Source organism: Anopheles funestus, chromosome 3RL (genome assembly GCF_943734845.2).
Source record: "Anopheles funestus chromosome 3RL, idAnoFuneDA-416_04, whole genome shotgun sequence".
Lineage (NCBI taxonomy): Eukaryota > Metazoa > Arthropoda > Insecta > Diptera > Culicidae > Anopheles > Anopheles funestus.
Window position 1 is genome coordinate 27,517,217 of NC_064599.1, and position 27,094 is coordinate 27,544,310.

Genomic DNA, 27,094 nt, shown 5'->3' on the forward strand with positions numbered 1-27,094 from the left:
TGAGGTCTCCAAACGGATCGCGTACAATCCATTCCCCATTTGTGTCCTATGTTAAATAGAAGGTTATTTAAAGAATGTTTTAGTTATCGATGATTTCTTGCAGTCTTTTACTCTGAAGCAGACATATTACCCAAATCGGCTGAAGAAATAAGGAGAGAAGTAAAATAACGACACTGTAGAATTTCCAAAGCATTTGAATTTCCATTGTATTTAGCTTGGTCAAGATGTAGCTGTCAAATCAAATGGAACTGTCATCGCCATCGCTGAGAGTCCACTACACACCTTGGTGACGAATCGGTTTCTGTGTACGTGTTTTTCGCCCCGATGTTTTGCGACGGGCAGCAAGTTTGCGAGTAATTTATTCACCGAGAAAAGTAAATAGAATCGTGGTTTACTACTTGGCAAGTGTTCTAGCGTTCCATCGGTTCGGGCAAACAGCGCACACCGTTAATTGTGTATCCGTGCGAACGGCATTTAATCATTAGCCCAACATTTGCCGGAACCCATATCGCTCATTGCCGATTTGGACGGATGCGATGTGTCAGTGATCTGCGTGCTTCGTTGCGCTAGGCCTTCTGATGCTACCAAAACAAATCTGTCCGTCCTGGTTGTTCCGGTTCCATCGGCAATAGCTTGCATATGCGGTGCATCGCCCACTGGCCAGTCCATTGAACGTGCAGAGTCAGCCAGTTGGGCAGTAAAATAGTTCCGTACGAAAGCAAACCAAGATGAGGTGGTCGTCCTATCGAACGGTGGGGTGGTGGTACGTCGTAGCGGTTGTTGCCTCACTGATTGTCACCTACGTCGCGGCAGATGAGCATAATCATATGGTAAGCAGCGGATGCATTTCGGACCGTTCCGTGTGGCCTGGTGTGTATGTCCGGATTTGAGGATGTTTTTATATCGTTTCACATTTCTTTTTAGTACGAAGACCACGAGGAGGTTGTACTATGGATGAATACAGTTGGCCCGTACCACAATCGGCAGGAGACGTACGCATATTTCTCGCTCCCATTCTGTGTCGGTGCCAAACAATCGATCAATCACTACCATGAGACCATGAGTGAGGCACTCCAGGGAGTTGAGCTGGAGTTCAGTGGGTATGACATCGATTTTAAGGGTAAGTAATAATTGAAATCTCACAAATATTTTAAGCTCTAGAAACGAGACGATAATTTACTTACTTTTTGCGGTTTTACTTTTCTTTGTGTACAATGTAAATCATTAAGCAAGCGCCAGATGGATAAATATTGTACAATTGCCGAAGGAACTGTGTTGTTAGCTGGTAGCTAATGCAAGCTTTCCAAGCCCAAGCTGTAATTGACCCATAATTCTGGTTCTTGTAGACCTTTTGGGTTCGTCCTGACGAAAGGACGCACTAGGCCATGCTTGCCATTTCTGGCACACTTATGGATAGACAATCTAGTAACAACGTACCCAAATAGTTAATCCACTGTTACGTGTAAACGGTCCCAAAAGGATTTAGCATCGATTTTGATTATGGCTTTTCACTTTGTAAAACAAAATATTCTCCTAAATTTTATGATGATAATTATAGGCTGATTTGATTTGTGAAATTACTCTTTGAAGTTTTATATAGAATCAACCCGTAAAGTTAAATATTCCAAACAAACTGCAACTGTAAAATGAACAACTCCCTTTGCTATCACAGCTGAAACTGAGCTGGGATGGTTTTCTGCGGTAAACATCATCACCACAGTAGTTACTTTTTGCTCTGTTCTCTCTCGCAATTAACGCAAATACAACGTTGCTGATAAGACTAAGCCTTGTTAACAATTACAAACCAGTGAATCCATTCATTACGGTGTACATAAATTGTACAATTTATTCTACGTCAAGTCATCTCATAACAAGAATGAATGAATGGATATGAAAGTATAGTTATTAATATTTTTATTAAACGATCGAGCTTAAAAATAAATGATTCATCGTATCGCTAAAACGAGCAAGATGCTCAAACAGCCTAAACCTGTTAGATTACTGAAGGTAACAACACCGGCACTATTCGGTTTGTTGGTAGTAGTTGAGCCCTGGCTGGATGCTGTACTACTTTGCGGAGATACGGTACTACTTTGGGGAGATACGGTACTACTTTGGGGAGATACGGTACTACTTTGGGGAGATACGGTACTACTTTGCGGAGCTACGGTAGAAGTTTGGGGAGCTACGGTAGTAGTTTGGGGCGGAATTTGGTCACAGTTATCGGTATTGCATGTCGTACAGCTGGTAACATTCAGAGTGGTGCTCCAACCGACACAAAACGTCGTATTAAGAAAGGTACATCCACGGGCATATCCGCGCAGTCCGGTGTCCGTGTTGTTTGGAAATAGCCTAGCAGCTTCAAACCGATAGCACTTGAATTCTGTCCCATTGCCTGGTAGTAAGTATGGGTTGTATTCCTTAAACGTTTCATGATTTTCGTTAACGATCGTAGCATTGCATTCGACTATCGGGCCCATCTTTTCACATTCGTCGAAACTTTTCGTGCTGAAGCAGTTACGACACTGCAGTGCCATGCCTACGGAAGAGCGAAAGATTGAGTCGGTTGTTACAAAAAGAAAATGGCACAAATTTTAAATACAAATTTTCCCACTAACCATTTGCAAACATTAACACGAAAAGGAACGCAACCACTTTGTAGGATTCCATTTTTGAATTCGCCTCGGAAGTTTTATGTTCGCGGACAAAAAATCACTTTCTCGTTGGTTAAACCAAAAACGGCGTGCAAAATCGTTCACGGCGGTGTAAATGTAACTGCAGGAACGTAAAAGCTGTGGCAGCGGTATTTATATCTTCACCGTCTCTGATGAGGTGGGGTGCTTATCAGACGACAATCCAACTGTCTCTCGCCTCGTGGAGTGTATTTAAGTCGGTCGGTACTTGGCGACCGTTCGTTAGGATTTGCTTTCATTTTGTGAGTCATGATTTTGCACTGCATGCTGCTGGCTGTTTGCTGACTGAGATGGACGAATGCATCTCTGTGATTCATATTTAAAATCGTTCCAGTCGTTGTATTTGTTTTGGAGTACGTGAAGGTCACCGGCCAGACATCTTACGGTCGTTTCGATGTTCGTTTTGTTCTGTTTGTAATTTCATCAGGAAGGTTCTTCGCTTATTTTCCTTCGCCATTACTGCCCTGGTTCGATCCCAATCGATTAACAGGCACGTGAAGTATATACATTGTACGTGTGAAGTACTTGAACACACGTGTAACCTTCTGCGCTTTCAAGTGGTGTAGATAAAGTGTAGATAAAGTCGAGTAACATTGATCGTGTTTGGTTTGTTTCTCGGAAGAAATCATGTCACAGGTGATGATTACATTCCTTTTTGTCTTAATCCTAAAGAAAAACAGTTCAATACTGCGAATTAATTAAGTTTGCAATATTGTATTAAGTGGAGTACGACATTGTTATACCCAGTATATTTTCGGATGCTTTGTGAGTCATAAAAGGTTGTTTTTTTTTAACGGAATAGTAACACAATACAAAAAAAAACTCGCTTAGTAACTGGAGATAATTTTATAGAAATTTGAAGTAATTGTCACATTCGAATTGTGTTGAAAAAAAAGAGAAGCTTCTTGTAGATCACTTAAAGGCCTTAGTAATTCAAAACACTGCTCAGTAATGTGATTCCCACCATCCAGTTGAAACTACTGTTTATCGCCACAACTCGGTTGCTATTTGAAGAAGTACAATTCTTGTTGTTTAATTTAATCGATGCACCATGACTAACTTCCATCGGTGTCGCAGCGTTGCAGTTGTTCCCCGTACAGGTTGTACAGGTGGCACTCTTTTCCTTTGTCCAACTGGCACACAGATCGCCCGCTACAGTGGTACATCCTTTAGCGTAGAACACTTTCTTCGAGTCACCCGTACCCGAAGATGCGGACAGTGTAAAACATCGATACTGTTGCAATGGATGTTCGGCCATGGTAGATCCGGATAAGCTTTGTTCCGTTGTCGGTGCATGAATCAAGCGCATCTTGTTCATGGTCGAATCTAGCTGCTCAGGAGAGCATGGTTCCGATTTGGAAGTGTTTTGACACTGGCCAGAACTCGTGAGACTCCAGCAAATATTGCAATGTGTCGTATTTGACTGGGCTCCTGTTGCGTTGGCTGTGAAGGAAAGTGGTTTTTAGAAGAGATTTTCAAGGAAATATTTGTATCTTTTACACACATTCCAGAGTGTTTATGTTTGGAACAAAAGTTAGTATCACTTGCACAACGAAAACGATCGATTGGAGAGAAGCCATCGTTGAGAAGTTCTAGACGAAATAGAAGCGGTTCAATAGACGTTCTCCTTTAGATATACCAACCCATTTGTCTCCAGTTCGTACTGGAAGAGCATTGAAAATTGGGTACTAATTATTCTAATTGGAAAAATACTAATAATGAGGGCTAAATGTATTCTTGGTCGTGTTGTACATAAATAAGATTTAATTCCGATAGCATTTAGGTAATAGCTGCACGTGCTATGCAAATGATCTCTTATGGAAGATATTGAAAAGAATGTTACTTCAAACTTTACTAGTAATTGAACGCATCTTGATTAGTGTTCAGCAGATTAGTAATGGGAAATCTATGCCGACTTTGGAGTTTATAAAAAAACGGATTCGAAAAGAAAACATCTGGAATCGATTACGGAATTGATTGAGGAATTACCTTAGGACTTTTCCTGAGTCTTGAGCTGTGTCCCAAGTGTTTTCAAATGAGTGTTTCCCAATTTCTCTAAAGTTATCAAGTAATTTCCCTCATATTATCCAGCATTTCTCCATAGATTTTTGGCGTAGTTTTCCAATGAATTTTCCACAAGTTGTTGAGTATTTTTCTTCAGGATTTTCCGAAGTTTTCTCTGTGTTTTTTGGATCATTGTTTTGAATTATTTCTCAACTTTTTGCACTAATAATTTTCTTTAATTTTACCGGAGTGTTCAAGAGTGGGATTATTTTGACTCCGGAAATTTAAGGGTGTTACCCATCACTAAAACAGATTATTCTTTTGTAGTATAAAGTTAACAATAATATTTTTTTCGCCATTTTTAGATGACATAAGCCCAACGGAGATCTGTATGGTGGATCTCTCCGAGGAGAAGCACAAAGCGTTCGTGTACGCGGTAAAGAACCAGTACTGGTATCAGATGTATATTGACGATCTGCCTATATGGGGTGTGGTAGGAAAGGAGGAAGAAAAGAAGTACTACATCTACACACACAAAAAGTTTGACATCAGCTACAATGGCAAACAGATCGTGGACGTAACGCTCACACCGGAGCGCAAGGAACTGCTCCGGGTGGGAGCAAAGATTAAGTTTACGTACGAAGTGAACTGGAAGCCAAGCTCGGTTAAGTTCGAGGATCGGTTCGACAAGTATCTGGATCCGAACTTTTTCCAGCATCGCATTCATTGGTTCAGCATCTTCAATAGCTTTATGATGGTAATATTCCTTGTCGGGCTAGTCTCGATGATTTTGATGCGTACGCTGCGTAAGGATTATGCTCGTTACAGCAAGGATGAGGAAGCTGACGATATGGTAGGTTTTTTTTTTCATGCGTGTGGGATGGATACAAATGATTTATCGATGTGATAAGCGATGTAAATCACGTGCGTCTTATTTCAGGAACGCGATCTAGGCGATGAGTATGGGTGGAAACAGATACACGGTGACGTATTCCGACCAGCATCGAATGCGATGCTCTTTTCTGCCTTAATCGGTGCCGGCTATCAACTTACTTCGGTAGTGCTGTGTGTCATTACGTTCGCAATATTGGGTGAACTTTATACGGAGTAAGTATATTTTGTTTAAATGTTTTTTTTTGGGGTTTCGCTAATCATTCGTTTACTCTTCAACAAGGCGTGGTTCTATGCTGTCGACGACAATTTTTGTATATGCCGCAACTTCCCCTATTAATGGCTACTTTGGCGGATCGCTGTACGCACGGATGGGTGGAAAGCAATGGATAAAACAAATGCTAATGTCCGCCTTCATTGTACCAGCGCTTGTGTGTGGAACTGCTTTCTTCATTAACTTCATTGCAATCTATTATCACGCGTCGCGAGCAATTCCCTTTGGAACAATGGTAATGGAATGTTTTCTTTGCTCAAAAATACAATTACAATAGTAAGAAGTAATTTAATTGTTTCTAGGTTGCCGTCACCTGTATCTGCATATTCGTGATTCTACCGCTAACACTGATCGGTACAATTGTTGGACGCAATCTGGATGGCCAACCCGACTATCCATGCCGGGTAAATGCTGTACCGCGTCCAATACCCGAAAAGAAATGGTTTATGGAACCGGCTGTGATTATACTTCTGGGTGGAGTGTTACCATTCGGGTCGATATTTATCGAAATGTAAGTCGCACACGGTCGCGCTGTGATCGTTCACAGTTTTTTGTTAATGTTTTGTGGTAATTTTGCAGGTACTTCATCTTTACTTCGTTTTGGGCGTACAAAATCTACTACGTGTACGGTTTCATGCTGCTCGTGTTCCTGATCCTCATCATTGTGACCGTCTGTGTGACGATCGTTTGCACCTACTTCCTGCTAAATGCGGAAGATTATCGATGGCAGTGGACTAGCTTCATGTCGGCAGCATCCACCTCGATATATGTGTATATGTATTCATTCTATTACTTCTTCTTTAAAACGAAGTAAGTTCGGGATAAATATTTGCTTTTCGAAATTCGTAGTTTACCTTGGCATTATCATCGCTATATTTATTATATGTTTTTCTTTTTTGCAGGATGTATGGACTATTCCAAACAGCGTTCTATTTCGGCTACATGGCCCTGTTTTCCGGTGCGCTAGGTATCATCTGCGGGACAGTAGGGTACTTCGGTACAAATCTCTTTGTGCGAAAGATATATTCCAATGTAAAGATTGATTAAGCTAATCTTTCCTACTTCATGTCGGTGCTCACGCACGCACACACCGATCGTTGAGCAACTTGAACTGCGTACATTGTTTAAAAGGTGTGACATTCGTGACGATCGGCAGTACGATACGATACGTTATATGCTGATGGTTCTTCTGATTTATAAAGATTAACTGAAAACAAAAAACAAAAAGAAACGCATTGCTGGATGGATGTTGCGTACTAAACCTTTGATAATCTTCTGAGTAATCCATGCTTCAGTTTAATGTTCTACCTTTAATGTATCAACCGTCACGATGTACTAACAGAGTGGAACAGGAAGGAATATATATATGTGTGTGTGTATTGTCCAAAACAGGTGTTACTTGAAAACTATTTGAAGGGAATAAGCTTATGATTCGGAAGGGAGTCTTTGTCAAAGTGTCGAGCTTGTACGGGATGAAGCGAATCATTGTTTAGAGATGGAAAGGCAGCATTTGTAACCGGATGCTTTATCGTATTTTGTGCTAAGTGTCATGAGACGGAAACGGTAAACAAATATGTAATCTTTATTGAATAGCAATCAGTTCAGAGTCAGGAATGTTTGTTTTCGGAAGAGGCAAACTCTTGCTGTTCCGGTCACAATGTTGTGTAGTGTTTTGCGATGTGCTGAACTTTAACTTCAAATCCTATAAGATACGCTACGGTATCACGATGCAGGATTAAGCACACTTTTTTTATTTATAGTCATACACGGCAAATTGTTGAACGCAACATTACTGGCACAAGGCACACGCGAACGAGGTTTGTGCTGATTAGTTCGTTTGATTTGGTGTATTTGTTCCCAGTTTTTCTTTTATGATTTTCGAAAGTTTAGGCTCCAGAAACGGGGGAGTGTTCTATGTTGCCTTATTCAGCGTTATTCCTATAGTAACCATTCATGGAAAGTCGTGCAGAAAAGGCGTGCGAGTTTGACTGTATATGCAACCGACAGAAGAAGAACGGTGAGGAACCGTACGGTGGTTAGTCGTGAAGAAAAAGCCAACAGTAACACCATCTCTTACCACCTGCAATGGAGTTTGCTACGTTCCAGTATCGCAGTATGTAAACTATTATTTTTTTGTTTTTAATTTGAACGAGGATTGAGATAGCTTACTGAAAATAGAACTGAAAATGAATTCGATAGAAGGTGAATCCTCCGTAAACCAAAGTTTCAAAAAAAGTTTTTAATGGCTTTGAATATGAAAGGGAAAGAAATGCTGTTCATTCTTTTCAACATTATAGGAAATGTTAATTTTATGTTTTTGCTTTTCAAGAATCTGAATATGTGCTTTTAAGATGATTTCCAGACAAAAGCGCTACACCGCGAGACGACTGAAGGAAGAAAATACGGAATAGTAGATTATTGCTACAGCCAATACTGCCACGAGGGCTATCAAAGAACTGAAACGCAACGAGTCAATGCAATACAGCGATAGAATGGTGAGGAAATCTTTCATTGGTCAATATTGACTCTTATGTCTGTTCTCCAGTTCCTTGGTTTTGTGAATGATATAGACATCATCGTACGGCCATTACCTGTGATAGTTTATATACCGGAACACACGAATGAAGTGTGAGGATTTCATTAAACCAGGCCCTATAGGACACATAAACTAAGATACAATTAACTTTGGTTGGGAAACATTTATCTTGTTGAGGGTTAACAAGGAAACGATGCATTAGAGGAGTTTTGTCGCCGTATCATGACTTCTGGATTATGCTAGTGGTGTACGTATTTTTGTTTTGTTATTTTTTTATAGAGGAGATATTCCCTTGGCTCATAGCGAACCGATGAAGATGAACGGTTAAAGGGGAGGATCGAATGCGGACATACATCCTGAAATTTTTTGGAAATGGATTAGTAACCTAATCACGTAAGTATAGTTCTTTGCAAGCATGAGATAAAGGTACGAAACAGCGGTTAAAATATCATGATCACGTTTATTTAAAATTTGTTTTATCCCTATACAGTAACTCCTTATAAAAGTTCTCGTAGAATGCTAGTAACTTCTTTATAAAAATGCTAAACATTACCGAAATTGGTTTTCCTCTTCCCTGGGAACAGCCAAGGAAGAGAAAAGGGTTCGATAAGGGGCGGTAAAATGTGTAGTGCCTAAAACAAATCGGTTTGACCTCATACCGCTTTACATGGTAACACACGCGTACCAGTACGTTTAAAATTCATAAAATGCTTCAATCGCAGGTTTAAACACGGACGGAATCGTTTTGCGCATCGCCATATCATTTTACCATGCTTTACGTTTCAAAAGTGTAACTAATGATTAAGATAAAAAAACAAACACAAAACTAGCTGCTTGATTATCATCGACTACGCGCAGTTGTAAACTTACTTTCCTTACAAAACAAACAATACTTTGTATCAATGATTACTAGAACAAATACACAGCACTATTAGGGGGACAGTTGTAAGTTGCCTGCCGGTGCACGGGCGGTCCATTTTGTTGCGGTGATTTAGGAAATAGGAAAATAGTTATTGGCACATCTCTCTTCACGTGAATGCATCTACGCGCGAAACGCCGAATTCCGTGTTACAAATTTGCTACCTTTGCCTTGGCTATTGGTACAATCCCTGCAGCTGTTGCTGGGCCAACCTAAACGTAAACCTCGCCATGCTTTGGCTTACGTTTGCTTAGCGTCGATGCGGCTGAGGAAGAACTGTCCGCATTGCTGGCGGATGGTGGTGGACGATTTTTCTCATTGCTCATCGTTACGCTGGTACTGATCTCACCATCGTCACACGGCAGCTCGGTAATGATCGTACCACCGGTCGTTGTGGTGGTGGTCGTACTATTACTGCTAGTGTTCGTAACCGGCGTTACCGTGAACGACAGCGGAAGGGAGGTGAGTGAAATGGGTAGCAGGGCGTCCGTTTTCGGTACCAGGACTCCGCCCGGTGCTAGCGAAGAGCTTCGTATACCGGGACTGGTGTCGGTTGTGTCAAGCGCTCGACCCGTTCCAGTCGTGATCGGGATCGTACCCGTTACTGTGGTACCGTTGGCGGAAACTGCCACCGTGGTGGTAGTTGTTGCCGGCAGTACGATGACGGTGTTGGCCCCGAGCGGATTCGGTGATCCACCTAGGGATGATGAGTTTGTGAGCGTGAGCTCCAGATTTGTGCCATCCTTGCCAAACGGCGACACTGCAAAGTAGGGACGAGAGCGTGAAAACGTTTGCTCTAAATTAAGGGTTAGCAGGGTATTAGTTAGAATCGAACTAGGGTAGTGTTGTGGATGTAAATCGTACGTACCGGAACTCTTGAGCGCTGTAGGTAAAATTGATTTAGCCAGCGAAGCCGTAGCCGACTGGCCTGAGTGTAAAGTGTTGGTGGTCGAGCTAGAATCTAGCTCTTTGATCGGTGCTAGCAGGAGTGTTCCAACTACCGGAACTTCGTTGTTGTTAAGAGTGGCCGTGGATGCCGGATAGATGGAGGGATTGTTTGCCAGCTGGAAGAAGAATAGCAGAATCGAAATGTTAACAACACCTTTCGAAGGGAAACCTAAAGCAAATTCCTTACCTGTGTTGCCATCAGTGCAACACCAGATGCAATGTTTGCGGTACTGGTCGTCATTGTACCAAGTGGCGCGACACGGCTTTCCTTCGTCACGTCCGGTGTCGGTATTCGTGGACGTGCTTTTTGCGGTACGTTCGATATAACCGATCCGTTGAGGCTGAGCTTTGAATCTAGTTTATGGAGGTACGCAAGAATGTGTGAGAGAGAGAGCTCCAACAATTTAGGTATGATCGGTACTTACTTTGCTTAATAATTTGCCTCGCATGGCGACCAGACTTCCGGTTTACGAATCGATCGTACAGGCTCACCTTCGGTGCAGGAGCACCAGTGACAATCGGTTGTCCGAGACCTGCCTCTGGGCTAGAGTACACGGAATTGTGTCGATTGCGTGCAAAAAGACCTCCGGACGAATATGCGGTGGAGGAACTTCGTCCCGATCCCATTCGGCTAACCTTCCCCAACCATCCCTTACGGCGTTCCGCCATTGGAGTGTCCACGCTTTCCTGTGGAGTGTGTGAAGAATATTGTTAAGAATACTATCTTAAAGTTCGTTCCGACCATCGGGAAATGAAACGTACATAATCCGCATACATCTCGTCGTTCATCATACGCTTGCCACCAACGGCACCGATGTTTGCGTAGACTGCATCCGCCTCCTTCACCTTGTAATGTTCGGCCGAACCCTTCGGTTCTTCCCGACGGTAATGTTCGGACGCAACGGTGTACGGCAGATCTTTCGGTACGACCTCCTCCCAGTATTGATCCTTCAGCAGCTCCGGATGCTCGTCATGCATCTCGTCCACGATCATGTACGATGCCTTAATGTGCCGATCAATGAGCCAGTTCAGCTCAATATCGTCATCATCCTCGCCGAAGGGGTTAATCAACACCTCGGCCACTTTCAACCATCCCACGTAGAACACAAACTGTAGCACCGTGAACAGAGGGAAAAACACATCCAGCTCTTGGTAGGTGCCTGTTGCGGCATCATATGTCGGGATCATTTGACTACCCATAATGGCTGCGGTAAAATATGAGTACAGCACAAGTGTCACGACCTGTGTGTAGACTAGCGGCACACACACGGTATCGTAACCGATCAAACCACCGAGCCGTCGCCGGATGTCGGACAGCTCCATTAGCAGCGTCTGCACGATATGGTCCGACGGGATCAGTTGATCTTTGCGTGCCCGGTTAATGATGTTTGTAGCCCACACCAGCGGCATCCAGTACTTGGACATGGGGCTTTTAGCGTCCATAATCTCGAAAATTTTGCGCTCACTTTCGAGCATTAGGCCAGCATCGACCAGATGCTGCCAGCCGGGGAATCGTCGCTTAACGCGGAGCGAAATCTTTTGCAGCGTTATCACGTACGACAGGACCATGTAGCGCATGATGTTTCGTCGCATCAGCCGTCCAGTTTCGTCCTGTGAGGATGTGAAAGGCAAGGGAAAAAGATGTAAATTTGATGGTTCGTGTATAGCATATTAACTCCATGTGGTACGATCACTTACGTTTCCCTGGATGGCTGCGCTCACGAACAGTGCTAGTGTGTCCGGCCATGGTAGCATCCGGTACTGTTCCCACCAGCGTTTCACTACCAAGCTAACATAGAAGCCGAGCACGAACGATAGTGGTACAGTTTCACGTTGTTGGCCAAAGTAGGTACGGATTCTTTCGAATACTCTGTAGTGAAAGGTAGAAGGCGATAAATGAGAGTCTTAACGAAGGCAACTAAACATCCACAATCTGCTTACCTTTTACCATCTTCGCTGAGACCGTAACGGTAGGTGAAATTAAGTGTATAGTAGACTAGCAGATATGCCAAGAGTTCCCGCCAAACGGCTTTATATACACTACCACGCCATCTAGAGGGAAAGTAGTCGAAACAAGAGTGGTGTTAGAAGAATGATTTAGATACTATCAACGATCGGTTCAAATATGTTTGTATCGTTATAAGGTAATTAAAAACCAACTTCTAAATTATCGAATCGATAATTTATAACAACTTGAAGACTACAGAAATTTGTTTTCCTCCTATCCGTAAGATACACTTCACTGGCATCCATTCTATTTCTACTTAAAATTGCACGGCTCACTAACATCCGGACCCGATGCGCATTGTTTAGTGGTGACGTTCGCCGCAAAGTTGGCTGATGTTTGCTGTGCAAAATTACCTTAGAACGTTTGCCAAACAACACAACCGTTACTGTACGTGGTAGTTGTGTGGCGTTTGAAGTAGAGCAGTACAATGAGCAGCAGCGTATCATTACAGCAACAAAAAAAGCCTCAATGCACGATGGAATGTGCTTGCAGCTGGATTAGCACGAATAAGCAATTAAAAATAATCAACAGCTGTGTTTCTATATCCTCTTTGGCAGGAAGTTTTTTCACTACATGCTGCATAGTTTTTTTTTTTAAATAAATTGAAGTTTCAAAACTTGAAGCAAAAGCGATGTAAAGTGTAGTTATCTGAACATACATTAATGCTTTCATTACAAAAGTTGAGAATTGTACTCCAATTGTTTTTAGTTACGAAAAACGAAGCCTATAAACTGATGTAAGCAATATAATGAAGGAACGAGAGCAACTTCCACTAGTTTCTATAATAGCACGGATTAGCAGGAAGCTAGTAATGAAATGAATCATTATTACACTATTTACCCTTTGCTTACTTCAGTAGTATATTACAGTAGTTATATCCTCACAAATATTTGCTTAACATGTCTGTCAGGTGAAGGAGGCTGACTGCTGATAAACTATAGTGACTCACTATAGAACTGTCAACTATAGAAACTCACTGTGATGTGGCTCGTAGATAGGAACGTTATCATATGCCATCTTATTTTATATGAGGATTATCTATTTAATCTATTTATCATTGCGGTCATGCTTACTAGAGTATTTAGCATGATCATAATCAACTTCACTATGTCATGAGACGGTGAAAGGAAAACCTTATCGCTCTTCGCTGTTATAATATTACGCGTCCAACTGCTCAAGAGTTCAGTATGTCATTTGAAAATCTCCCAAGGCAAAATTTATAAATTGATGCATTTTAATGCGAATTTGTTGAAATAAGTTTCCTTTCACTCAAATAATGCTTTAAATAAAAAAAGAATAAAAAAATAAAAAAATTCTAAAAATTTGCCAATTTCCCAATGCTATAGCCGTAGCATCTTTTTTTTGGGGAAATTTAAAAATTGATGTATTTTAATGCAAATTTGTTAAAATAAGTTTATTTCCACTCAAAAAATGTTTTAAATCAAAAAAGAATTAAAAACAATAAAAAAACTTAAAAAAGTCTATAAATTTGAAAATTTCGTAAGGCTATAGCCTCAGGTTTTTTGTGGGAAATTTAGCAAAATTTATAAATTGATGTATTGTAATGCGAATTGGTTGAAATAAGTTTCTTTTCACCATCCCTTTCTTGATGGTTCGTTGTTTTGAAACATCGTCACTGGGCTTAAAAAACTTGCCTTTCTCATCGACTTCCTCAAAACAATAAAATTATTACTTACTATAATTTTCTTTGTTTAAATTAATTTAATTTAATTCAAGACTATTTTCTTGATTAAAAACGTAAACAAACCTTGCACGAGAAAAGTTAAGCAACCTTGAAGTCGCGCCAGAATCGCAAAATTATTTTGGAAAATTGAGCTACTTTTCTATGCATGTAGTGATGGGGTGACTCGGCTCGAATATTTTTGTGGGTCGAATATTCTTGTACATGGGGACGGTCCATTTCCGTTTTGATTCAAAGAAGGAGTTACAAAATATACTGTTTTTCTGATCTAGGGTTTTCTTAATCCATTAGCTTCAAACTTTTTAGCTATTGTTAAACTCCTTCAAAATAATTGCTTTCCAAGTTTGTCGATCAATAAATCAACCATGTAGAGACATTGCCATTTATAGCGCACTCTTTTTTGCCACCAGTTATCGACCATATTATTCTGAAACTTGGCGGAAGTTTCGTGCACTGGTGATCGATGGCCACCGCTTGTCACGGAGTGAAGGAAACGATTAATTGCTTACAGAGCAGGGAATATAGAAAATTAGTGCATCTAAATCGTTGCATTTCGAATAACAAAAAAATAAAAAAAACCGGTTCAGCTATGACAAGGAGCTACCCGAGTACATTGTTTCGTTTCGTCAGGGTTAACTGGAGGGTTTTGCAAAATGACCTTGCGATAGGGCATTGTGCAATCCTGGCATAAAATCAGCACTAATCAGCGCCATTAAAATGGGTATAATTTTAATTGGCCAGTGTTGTCGATGTTAGTGAAAGAACGCTGTAGAATTGGGCTGTTTAAAAAGCACTTTTTAGTATCTTTCAATCGACAATTACTCTTTGTTAAATGGGTTTCAAACGATACAGTAGTTCAACTTTGAAAGACCTCGAAAATGTGTGTTGGAAAACAGCAAACCAATTGTTTTGTTCGATTGAAATAAATTATTCGCATGAACAATGGGCCCGAAGGCTCTAGAGAGAAGACACCACATTGAGCCACAGTCGGTTGGTAAATAACCGGTTGTTGATACTTCGCCGTCTCCGATCGTCAGCCTCATCAGGCACATGTGTGTGAACGTTCGTAATTATCACCTGATCTTTCAAGAGGTTGACAAAAACTCATGGCGAGTGTGTGCTACGGCAAGTATGCGACCAGTGGTTCGTTGTATGTTGTGCATCACATGCATTTATGTGTTTGCTCTTGAGGATGACCTTGAAGAAAGGCTACCAGTGGATGGACAGGTCGGTCAGTCTGTCAATCAGTTTCCGGAGGTGCTCGGTAAAGCCGTCGCTCCGTGTGTCCACAGAGTCCAAGGATAACGATGGGGAGAGTTGAAGGAAACAGGTCGCGTCTTAACTGGTTCACAAACCGGGCAAACGGGTGCTGGGCTACGATAAACTTCCGGCAAAATCAAAACCGAGGGTTCAGTAAAATGGTGCGTACCAAGTAGCATTCTCACTAACCACCCTACCAGCCTCTATATAAAGGTTGACCCACTGTTTCAGCTAATCGATTTTGTTCCCCACAATCACTAAACTTTTGCGATAAATCATAAAGCAGCCTATTGATTATTCCACCCACTAACCTTGAAGCTGAAAGGGACACATTATCAAAAAGAAGGTAAGAATCACCGGGGGAAGTTGAAGTATTAAAAATCGAAATGAACGTTTGAAATAAAAATTAAATTAATAAAACGTGAGTGTGCTCGGAGCGCTGTCTAGAAGGGAAACATACAGTTGCGCCAACCACAATAAGGTTGTGATCTTTGCCTGTGGCTCGTATAATTTGCATGTCTGTAAACCGTTTACGATGCCATTGTGTGATGACATTTTGCAAAGATGAATACGGCAAGATGCAAATGCATAGATAACATGCGAAATGGGAAAGGGATTGGGGCAGAATGTGGAGGACATTTAACAGTAATCCAACAAGTTGTTTTTGTTGTTGTTCAACATTTTGTGATGTTTAATTTCTAACATGGATGAAACCATTGCCAGAGTGTGCCCAATTAATAGTTGAACCACTGTTTATTGTGTTAAATTTAAGAATTGTTTTTTAAAATTGTTTGTAATAAAATCCTTCAGAAATTCGTAGTAACTTCAAAGTTACGTACTTTCCGTTTTATGCACAGAACAATCTTATTTGAACTGTCAAAAACAGCCATAACTGGCAGGTTGTAGGGCTAAAAAGATTGAGGATCATTTGCAAAGATAAAAAGGATTCCTCTTCATAACAAACATCAATATTGATTTCGTCTTTAAGAGCTACATTGTTTCATTCTGCAGTGGTCTTTTAGTATCAAATGACACGGATTCAAAAGCCGATGCTTGTGAATGTCTTTATCTCACGATACATCACTTAAAGACATTGATCGATTATTGCTAGTATTTAACAGCAATGTTCTGTAAGACTTCGGTCGATTTTGGACGACCTTCAACAAAGTTTCATCAGAAACAATGCATCATCGTCACGAACATCTTCTTCGTTCTCACTTAACTTGAGCACTTACAAGATCAAGTGGTCAAATAGCCTCAAACTTAACTTCAAGTTTCCAACAGTCTAATTTTTCTGAACACTAGACAAACTGATGCGTTCAAAAACGTAATTCCTGGCGACTGTTCCTAGTTTTATTAAATTTTACAAAGAATTTTTCTTGAAAACCGGTCTGGTTTTAAATCCAATGTTCTCAGTTCTTTGTTTACTACTTCAATCTCGTTGATCGTTGATTGCCAGCTTACATAACAGACTATAATGTAGTCTATAATTTAATACGTAAATTGTAACATAAATTACATAGAAGAAAACATACACCCTAATGTTTTCATGTAAACACTTTCTACACTACTTTGTATGGTGATCTCGTCCACGAAACCCATTCTTCATCGAGACACTTTTTACTAAAATTTAGGCACGTAAGCAGAAACCTTGCAAACGAATGGCATCAATATAGCCTAGTGCCAATGAGCGTAATCGATTGATGAATATTTAAATATCGTTCTCCATTTCAAAAAGCATTCACCCCTCTTTGCACAGGTGTGTGAACCACCGGATGGATGGGTCGAGATGGAACACATGACGCTGCTACAATACTTACTTCCATAAAATGCGCCAAAATACGCCAAAATTGCTACCGTTCGGTACCTCCGCTGAATACGAAACAGTCATGTTTGGTTAACGGCACGCGTCCACTGTACGGGCTGGGGAACAGTTTTGGGGATTATTATTTCATTCGGAAAGACTTGAACGTGTATGACTAGCACGGGTAATTCGACGCCACGGTCCCCAACTCGGATGGCACATTCATGCACAAGCACACGCACAGAGAAACACTTTACATGCACCTTGTTAACTCGATCGTGTGATCACTTCGTATGGCGAATGTGGGATTTGCTCTGTTCAACTCTCTGCTCACGCATTGCTTTTCGCTTGCTTTACGCCAATGGGCACATTTTGCCTGTCACTTGTCACGCGGTTGAAACATTATGTATTGGCTTGTTGGCTGATGATCATCTTCACAACGGTGGGTCCGATTCGCATATCATTCGCACTGTACGAACGTACTATTTATTTTCGAATTTATGCTTCGGTTTTTTTTTGTCGTCACTCGTTCCGTGCAAAACACTGCCTTCGGGCGCTTTGGAATGGAAAACTTTCGATTTTTCTGTTGTTTTTCATCCGTTCGCCCACATGAAAGAGCGTAATTTGGGGGTATTATTTCACTTTCTTTACTCGTTCTCCTGCAGCGTTTTGTTTTTTTTTTCGTTTCGAAAACGTATTTTCGAGCACTGAGCAAAACACACACTTATGATGGCCGGTTCATCCGGTTGGTTGTATAATTTTTGCACTAATTTTTCGTTTCCACCCCCAAACTGCCATTTGCACGGAGTTGCTGTGAAAGGTTATCGTCGGGCTGGTTCATCCGTACATGGACATGGAGAAGAAGGCTGGAAGAAGAAGAATTTTATTGGTTGAAAAAAAAAAACGTTTTCGGATCACTTCAGCCCCCTGTATCGTAAGAGGATATTGATGCTTGGTTGGGAGACAAACACGAACGTGTATGTCACCGTATGATGTAGACAAAAAAATGTTCCGCTAACCGCACTGGAGGAGGAAAGTCGACGAGACGGCTACTTCCTTAATCGGCGGAGCAACGGATAATGGTGTGCAAATGAGCGTGGGAAGCTGATGTGGATACAGATTTCGCTTTTTGTGGCAATTCGTCTGTCTGACGGCCAATGAACTACAGTTCAGGGGGGGGGGGGGGGGGGGGAGTGGAGGAGCGAACCGTTAACGGTCAAGGCGACATATTGTCTAGTGGTTTCTAGTGGTTGGTGGTCTACTTCCGTGGGCGATAGAGCAATTCTTTTGCTTCGTTGTGCAACCAAGCCACCAAACCAACCGATCCAACGCGACTTAAAATCCGATCTTATTTGAGTTAAAAGTAAATTAAAGTTGTTAATATTATTGCATACTACATTTAATTTTCATTGAGACAGAATAAGTTTATGCCCAGTTATTCTGCTGTTCTGTTGCTTTTGAGAGCGTATTTGACAGTGTTCCAACAAATCTTGTAAAGATCTTCAACGAATACTTAAAAGAGAATACCCCAGCGTACACAAAACCCATCTAGTATCCTTCAAGGAAGTCTGCGCTGTCCTTTACTGTACACTTTGTACTCAATCAGATATTCATGCTCTTCCCTGTGATGCTCTTCAATAGCAATGGCGATAGCATGGCGATAGGAACTGAAGCGCCTTGTGCAACTTTGTCTTAAATAAGACGTCGTCGATCATATTCTAAACATCGCTAGAAGCGATCAATTCTTTTACTCTTGAGTTCTGCAATTATTGTTGATGGTACAATTGTCTGGTCTTCTTCTGTTTATCTAATCGAATTTACGATCGATTACAAAATGCTCTTTGGAAATCAGCTTGAATATTTCTAAACGAGGAAACATTCTCTTGTCTACCTATATTCGACGATCTTTCATGAGTCTCGACTATCGAGGTCGAACAAAGTGGCAATCTTCAGCCAAATTACCGTGGGATTTGTATGTGAAAACTCATCAATGTGGTGTTCTCTTGGTCTCTTGGTGGTGTTGAACCGTTAGATGAGATTTTAATAACTCTTAACACCAGATTTTAATGTGATCTTTGTCATCTTGCGATTCTGTTTTGCGAACAGCGTAGTTACACGAACTGATAATAAGGATATTCTAACAACAGTTAAATGAATTCTTAAACACCTGTTAGGTGCTGGAACTATTCCATTTGAAGTACGATTCCTGCACCTCGACTCTCCAGTTTTCTGTCATTATTAAGCAACAAATCAGCTATTAATGATTTTTTTTTCTTGCTTGTAACACGCGGAATGCATTAGTGCCATTTCCTTTTGGCGTATTGCACAGCGATCATTTCTAATTCTCATCTGTCAGTAGTATGAGCCACAAATCATTTTACGCCTCGTGTATTGTGGGTGATTTGTCGAGATTAGGCAGAAACAAAGCGCCATTGCAATGTCGGTAAACAAGCCTTATGTATAGCCTCGGGTTCTTTAGGTCATTAATAACCCTGTCGCAATTATACAATCACTATCCACCCTGCCGACTGGCATGGTGCCGCACCACCAAACCGACAGACACGGCTCCGTCGATGGAGGCCCCACTCTCCGTCAGACGTAAGTAATTTGCCGTGATAAAAATCTTACCAAATATTCTAACCTACCGGTTCCAGCAAATGGGCGACGGGTTTTTGGCGGTTGGTGAGGGTGTGAAAATGGTTTGCTGCCCGCACGTTGATGGTCCAAACAGGCATCGAAGTTTCCCGAAATTAATACACGGATGTACAGCGGAATCGACACTAAAACAGGCTTCGGAATTGTAGCCTTCGCGTCCCGTATCGGACGAAGTGATATCAGTCGGAATGAAAACGACACACAAAATGGCTGCCCAATAACCGGTTAATTAACAAACAAATAAAACTCATTCGTCAGTCAGTATCGGTTTCTTATTGGCGTGTGTGTTCTTCTTCCGTGCCACAATGATGTCGTGCATGTACTGTGAAACACCTGTCCAGGGTAGGTACGGATGAATGTCAAACCATCATCATCATCATCATCATCCCTCGAAAGGGTCGTGTCAATCATCAATCGCCGAGTGGAAGAATCGGTGATGAAAACATTTAATCTCACGTTTCGTTCCCTTAGGACTGGGATCGAGCAAAGCGAGGAAAGGTGTCTGTGTGTTTGTATGGGTGTAATCGATCATACGATCAATCGGTATTAGCATCGCTGTAGGAACTGAAATTAAAATAGACCATTGTTACTGCGTCCGTTCGGGGGTTTCAAACGTCAAACGTCAAGCGCTTACGGCGGGGTCGTCGTGAATAGTGGATAAGGTCTAACAAAACAGGCACGATCGTACAGATGGAATTAATCAGCAGGTTGATCCACCATTCGTTTCGTGCGGCCAATTGGTATTGGTAGATGAAAACAACGGTTACTGTTGTTGCGTGCGCACAATTGATTTGTGCGGTCTTGGTTTAAAAGTTAGCACGCGAAAAAGAGCGAAACACAACGCACACACACACAGACGTAAAATTACCGTCCGGGGTCGGATGCACTTTTTTTTCAAACCGCCTTGCCTTTTAATGAATTGAAAGCGTTCCGGTGTTGGGTCAGCGCTGTGAATGAGGTCTCGGTCTTGGAGTACATCAGAACAATGATGGCAGCATCTCTTCTTTACCCTTAGCAGATAGAACAATTGTGTATCGTCAGTGTTGCTGATGGTATCGATTCAGCTCATTTGAATCTTTGTTGATATTGCTGTTTTAAGTGTAATCTAAATTTCGTAAATTAAATAAACAAATGTTCAAGACATTAAAACGTGATAGAAGATATAATGCATGACTTGACTGTTAGAACGATAATAAAATATAACATGCAAATTTTCACACGACAGAACCGGATATCAAATTCTATCTGGAACGTTCCCATGTACAACAAAAGACTGTTTATTCAGATATTTGTAAATAAGGAAATACACTTTAAATTCAAATGGAAGCTACTCACAGTATAGTATATTTTAACTAGTCCCACCAAATAGTGAATAGAATTTTTATGCAATGAGAATTTACGGCTATTTTTGATCCAGCTCTTTTAAAGTGATGGGAACGTATTATTATTATCATTATTGCAACATAATATATTTAGAAACATTGCAATAATATAGAAACCACATTTTTGTAGCCTGTAACGTGTATTTCCTGTGCATGTGAGAAACACAAACAGGTTGAAACGATTTTAAACGGTGAAGGGAGCACCGTAAAGCGATCATTACATAGTTTCATCACATAAGCCCCCGATATCGAATCATTCCCTGCGATTGAATCGATCACTCAACATCATTAGAGGGGTTAAAAATAAAGCCAACGTGCAAAATCGCAAAACCGGCACACAAAGCACAATTCGTGGTACAGGCGAATCAACATACAGTGTGACAGTATGAACCGGAAGAGCCCACATAACGCTGCGTAACGCAGGCAAGAAATAAACTTGCGCAATAAAATAAACTATTTGTATATCGTGTACAAACCATCGGAGCGTTGCATACGTTTTTCCCCCCACCGGATGCTGGTTGGTTGTGTTGGCTGATGTCACTGAACCGATGGTGCTTCATTCATTAGCTGTCTGTGCTCTACTGTTCGGCGGAGTCGATCGTTATGCCGGTTATGGAGTTCAAGCTATCGGGAACTTTCTCGAAAACTCTTGATAATTTTTTGTCAACGAAACAGACGATGGCGGCTAATGATAGTAGAACGTGCAAAAAAAGGGGAAACACAAGAAACACAATTCTAGACTGTTCAATAGTGATTGGGAATTCCAAATAGGAGGAAACTAATCAACTCCAGCAGATTACAATCTCTACCCAAACGATGAATCATAATGCGTTATTAGGTATCTATTGAAGCGTGTCACTTAGCACTGGGACACTTTTTTTTTTGCAAAACTTCACTATCTTCTTTCAGCAACAACACAGCACGATCGTGACCTGCATTTTGGGGTGCTATTTTCGTTTCATTTCTTCATCCGTTGCTGGGCTCTTCACAAAACAAAGAAAACACCAACGTGTGTTGTGCTATCTTACCGCGTATGAATTATGGAATTGTTTGACGCTATTATTGCTGTAACCGGCAACAAACGCGTCGTGGCAATATAGAGACTGTTTGTGTGTTTGGTTTGTGGCGGTGTACATTTTCTTCAAAAGTGACATAAACCAGTCGTCGTGGAATGGTAGTCTAAATCATCATGATCGATGTGCTGAAGTAAACGGTAGAAAGAATTACTTTGTGTGCTACATGTTGTGCTCTATTTACACATTGGATAAGTGATCTTACGTGACACAATAAAGTTTGTCCCTTGGTGACGCTGGACGGCTGAGTTTGTTGAGTGACCCCCTTGAGTGAGTTTGGGACGTTTGTGAGCTAATTTTTTCGAAGGATCAAGTGCGTGTTTCGTCCACTATTGAAATCCCAAAGTGGCTGTCTCTGCTTTAGCTCAACTCTCATAACCATGCCCCACAATGGAGCTAGAGTGAACGATCAAATTAAGGCTCGCTTAGTGTATATTTGTATTCGAAAATTATACCCTGAACCGGTTGGCAACCTTCCGAAAGTGGCAACCAATTTCCACAGCCGAGCCACGCTGCTGTGTTGTGAACCTTGAGACAGTTCACTAACATCGCATGCGGCATCATCTCCGGTGCGAGGTCAGGCTGTGCCGAGAATGGCCTTCCGAGGTCGCGGGTAGAGAAGTAAACCCCACCCCCTCGTGCCCCACTTCGTCGTGTCCCTTAATTCTGCTGGGTCAGGTTTCCAAGACGTACGCTTCGCCTCTTGCTGTTCGTTGGTGTTCCTTTCATCATTAACGGAGTGACGTTTTTAAACTATCATGGAACTCGCGGTTCTAGAAACCGGTGTGCTGCAAGGTGTTAGATAAACCCCTATGCGAGAAGGGGGAGTGGAGCGATAACTTCCCATTGCCCTGGGGAAGAATAACTTGAAGATTTGAATTAGGAAATTCCATCCAACATCAAACATCACGGACCGGGTGACTGAAGCGAAAGCCCATTCGTTCTTCCTCAGGCAACGGTTGATTGAGCCCTGTTGTATTACCGTAGGCGTGGCGATTTTTATTATACACCTTAATTCTTGAGTGTCTGTTTTTTTGTTGTTTGTTGTTGTTGACAGGGAACAGGCTACGCAGCAACAACAGTTCGCGATCGTATTGACCTTTACGCGGATAAAACGAAAAGTTGTGTTGTTGTTTTTTTTTATTCCTCCTTCATGCATTAAGGATTACGGACGGTTTGTTACGTCAATACGTATGTTGAGGAATTTCGGACACCCAACAAAAAAAAGAAGGAAGAATAAATTGCGAATATTCCAGGCACTCCTTGGCACACACTGCAGGTGTTTGTGGATAAATATTACCATACAATTTGCATATGTTTAGTGTAATGTAGCATACCGAAGCGGGAATAAATTATGGATGTTCAACAAAAAGTTGGCACAATACTGGATGAAGCTATGCTTGAAATATAAACATTGCAATAAATAATGGTTGAAGGGAGAAGTTGAATTTTTCCGGCGGAATGTCGTCTCAATTAGTGGTGTATTTAGGAATATCCTTCAATGTGTTTCACAGCTATTTGTTAGAAATGAAATATCGATCAAGAACTTTTCATTTTAAGAAAGCTTTTTTGATTGACATAAAACTGCGCCAGGATGAAAGGACCAAATATAAAATGACAAAAATGCTAACCTTTATTGGGGGAAAAGGTTATAAAAAAAAACAAAACAAAATAATTAGTGGCCAATATGTCTAATGATTGTTAAAAGTGGAAGAATTCAAGCAGAATTGTGTGTTTTACTACATTAAAATTGTAGTTTATTTACAGAAGATCTCGGAAGACTGAAAGATTCTGTATTCACCTCCACATTTACCAATAAATGGTCACAACTTTCACACCGGAACACCCTGTATCTTCATTCTTATGGTGGCAAAAAATCGTTACCGAAGTATCTCGTTGAGATTAAAGTGAAAGGAAAACTTGAGCTTGAGGGCAAGGACTTTAATCTTCCTGCAACAAAAGAGCATTAATTTTGTGGATAGTTTAATCATTTTCACATCACACCTTTATGGCAAAACTGAATCACCTTATTAAACAACGACAACAATCCCTCAAAAAAGTAATCCGTCTAATCGTCTAAAACACTTGTCTCTAATGTATTTTCTATTACCCATGTGGTGTAGCACAAAGATTAATCGTGTTTTCGTTTTCCACTAACAAATGGTTTATTCTTCACTGCTCACTTCCATCAGGGCGCCGGAAGCCGAAGGAAACAAAAAAGTCTCTTATGTAAGTACGAAACGACGGTACACGAGAGGAAAGGAAAAGTGAAGGATGGTTCGAGGTATCAAAGGGGGGAAGAGATGGGGGAGTCACAATTTAACCATTCGCCAACCATCATCACCTTCGTGGATGGTATCGGGCTTCCCCCATATACCCGTGTGGAGGGTTTTCCCGCTTGCGCTGGCATTGCAATCTTTCCTCATTTCAAGCGCCGCTTCTCGCTCTCGTGATTTGCTTTCGATTTCGTGCTCACCGAAGCTTGATTACCAACCAAAAATTGCAACGTTCATGGTACTGATTATTGCGCCGAATGTATAAGTGTATGTGTGTGTGTGTTTTTGTGGCGCTGCACAACCAGGGCCGTTTTGATTGTTTGTTTTGCTGATGTTAAGCCGAAGACGATGAGGTCTGTCTCCCATAAGATCCGCATGTTTGCCGATTGGGCAATGTAGCACCGTTTTTGTAGCACTGTTGTTGTTTTAGTACAACTTAAACCTGTCACGGATGACCTTCTCGTTTCGGAATCGAATCTTACTGTTCCTCTACACAAGACGGTGACCAGGTAATTATTTCATCTCACCAATAGGCAGTAAAGGTTTTATCCTAATCCCCGACTGTGAGTGGAGCAAGAATTTCGCAACCATTTTACTGTTTGATTAGCTTTATTTTGGCGAGCTAAAAAAAACAGGTTATAGTTTTTAGTTTTATTTTGCACCACAAATTTATTGCAACGTGTTGATAACAGATAAAATTTTGCATATTCAAGGCTTATGCAAATCACCATCCTCCAACACATCTTCTCCAAACACACACACACACACAGACATCCAATGAAAATTATATGACTTGAATCACATTTAAAAATGCGTTTTTTATTCAACTTATCGTAGCAAGTTGTGTGTGTGCAAGAAACAAACGTATCGGTGTACCAGGTGCATGGAATGACAATTGCGACTTTGATCCTCATCGCATAAAAAAAAAAAAAACATTGCATGTGAAGCAAAAACGCACCCACACATCCAGACTCGATCGCTGTTGTAAATGGAATGGATCGCACGCGGTAGTGTGGCATGCACGTGCCCATTTGCAAATTCGATCCGATTGTGAAAACATTGCCCACCCGCCCGCGTTTTGCATTTGGGTTGTACGGTGTGCCCATTTGTGCCTTTGGTAGTTGAACGATTTTCGGTCAGACCCGGCACAGGCGGTGAAAGTGCTGAAGAAAGTGTTATACTGCAAAGGGTGAACCAGTGTTCAACAAATGTTGACAATTAAATGTTTAACTATTTCTGAATAATGATTGATAAATGGGGGATCAAGTTAGATCTTCCTACTAAGTCTGTCGTTTGAACAGTAAGTAGTAAGTTGATCATACACGATCGTTTGGCTGCTTTTTTTCTTCTTTTGGTAAAGTACTGCCTTCACGCACGTGTCCTACATCGTGTATAAGGCAAGGAATCTCACTGCGAGGTTAAAAGTTGTACTTCATCGCATTCAAGCAGGAAATGTGTTGAAATACTTTCGCTGTAGAGGCGCCAATGCGGCACACTAATGTGTTCGTTACAAGTTACCAAACAAACATCGTCTTGCTGTTGTACGTTTTGTATCGTTCATCTCACAGCATGCTCGTAATGATAGCGCACCGGCATCAGATCGCGCAACGAAATCGTTCGATCGCATTTACACGATCGACTAACTTATCACCCTTAGCCAGAACACTCTATACACACAGAGATCGTACGTTCACTCTCTCACACGCACACACACACACACAGGTGGGGAAACAGCGATCCAGCTGTACATGAACACACGCGTAAAGGCATAGTTTAAATGGCCGGAATACCGTCACGCGCTTAACCTGCTCGTGTTGTTGATTTTTTTTGTTTGCTTTCTTCTCTTTACTGACGTTGCATTAAAAAGCGTTACGTTTGCCGTTGATCCCGTACCCGGAGTCAGCCGACAAAAATGGCACTTGGTATCACAGTATCAGGGGCGGACACAGTCGTTCAAGTGCACCACTACCACCGTTCTGGGGGGATTTTTTTTGTTGGCCGCAAACCCGCGAAAGATTTCACTGCAAGGAGACAGCGACAGCGAGAGAGATTGCACACGTCCACAGTGGATAATTTAGTGGAGAACGATAGTGATAGAGACTGTCACCCGCGTTACCGACTGCACTGGCGGAGTGTACGAAAGGAAGCCAGAAAAGGTAGATCAAACGATGCTTTAACTTTTAACTTTTCACACAAAATTAAACCATTTCACAACAATAAACTGTAGATGCACTATTGCAGCTTTGTTAACGCTTTCCAATACTGTTGTCACTTTGCATGCACGAAACCGTCACTATACGTCACGATGAAAACTATTCATATGTTTAGCAAACCATTAATAAACAATTTAATGTAACTAATTACAGTGCTGACGATGGCAGCGGCGAATGTCGCGTAATGTGTCTGCTAGAAGCAGTCTCCGGATCGACTTAAACGCACGGACAGTTTGTACGCAGGTTGGTGCAGACTGCGCTCGCGCAAACTAATTTTCGACTGGTTCGCTCGCTCGTGCGTTCGTCTCTTTGTGCGCTAGGTGCGCGATCGCGAGCTCGTTTGTGTTTGTGTTAGTGACGCAACCCCTTTTTGCACTATGGGTAATGGTGAGAAGGTGATAATAGTTTTTAAAAAAATATTGTAAAATAATCTTTTTGCTTGAAATAAGGTAAGTA

The 27,094-nt window shown here is 41.4% G+C and overlaps 4 protein-coding genes across 6 annotated transcripts; 1 reads left to right on the top strand and 3 right to left on the bottom strand.

Annotated features, from left to right (window-relative positions):
* Positions 1-270: 270 nt before the first annotated feature.
* Positions 271-8,085, top strand: LOC125770446 (transmembrane 9 superfamily member 3). 2 transcript variants are annotated; one of them, XM_049440082.1, is made up of 8 exons: positions 271-830; positions 925-1,120; positions 5,063-5,550; positions 5,638-5,804; positions 5,872-6,097; positions 6,165-6,373; positions 6,442-6,672; positions 6,765-8,085. In XM_049440082.1, the coding sequence occupies exons 1-8, from the start codon at positions 729-731 to the stop codon at positions 6,907-6,909; spliced, it is 1,764 nt and encodes a 587-aa protein (XP_049296039.1). In that variant the 5' UTR covers positions 271-728; the 3' UTR covers positions 6,910-8,085. The 2 variants fall into 2 exon arrangements, with proteins under 2 accessions (XP_049296039.1, XP_049296040.1); XM_049440083.1 differs by lacking the exons at positions 271-830; positions 925-1,120 and adding an exon at positions 3,020-3,329.
* On the bottom strand, positions 1,898-2,781 carry LOC125770505 (mucin-2-like). The gene is made up of 2 exons (XM_049440203.1): positions 2,619-2,781; positions 1,898-2,539 (listed from the first exon to the last, which is right to left on the bottom strand). The coding sequence occupies exons 1-2, from the start codon at positions 2,668-2,670 to the stop codon at positions 1,947-1,949; spliced, it is 645 nt and encodes a 214-aa protein (XP_049296160.1). The 5' UTR covers positions 2,671-2,781; the 3' UTR covers positions 1,898-1,946.
* Positions 3,521-4,682, bottom strand: LOC125770512 (uncharacterized). Its single transcript, XM_049440212.1, has 2 exons — positions 4,198-4,682; positions 3,521-4,136 (listed from the first exon to the last, which is right to left on the bottom strand). Exons 1-2 carry the CDS (start codon positions 4,271-4,273, stop codon positions 3,619-3,621), a joined length of 594 nt encoding a protein of 197 aa, XP_049296169.1. The 5' UTR covers positions 4,274-4,682; the 3' UTR covers positions 3,521-3,618.
* A 753-nt stretch (positions 8,086-8,838) lies between the features above and the next one.
* LOC125770436 (bestrophin-2) lies at positions 8,839-27,094 on the bottom strand. 2 transcript variants are annotated; one of them, XM_049440060.1, is made up of 9 exons: positions 26,790-27,094; positions 17,056-17,905; positions 12,207-12,317; positions 11,964-12,135; positions 11,028-11,876; positions 10,691-10,952; positions 10,453-10,619; positions 10,186-10,381; positions 8,839-10,113 (listed from the first exon to the last, which is right to left on the bottom strand). In XM_049440060.1, the coding sequence occupies exons 2-9, from the start codon at positions 17,124-17,126 to the stop codon at positions 9,530-9,532; spliced, it is 2,412 nt and encodes an 803-aa protein (XP_049296017.1). In that variant the 5' UTR covers positions 17,127-17,905; positions 26,790-27,094; the 3' UTR covers positions 8,839-9,529. The 2 variants fall into 2 exon arrangements, with proteins under 2 accessions (XP_049296017.1, XP_049296018.1); XM_049440061.1 differs by having other exon boundaries at positions 8,839-10,077; positions 26,790-27,093.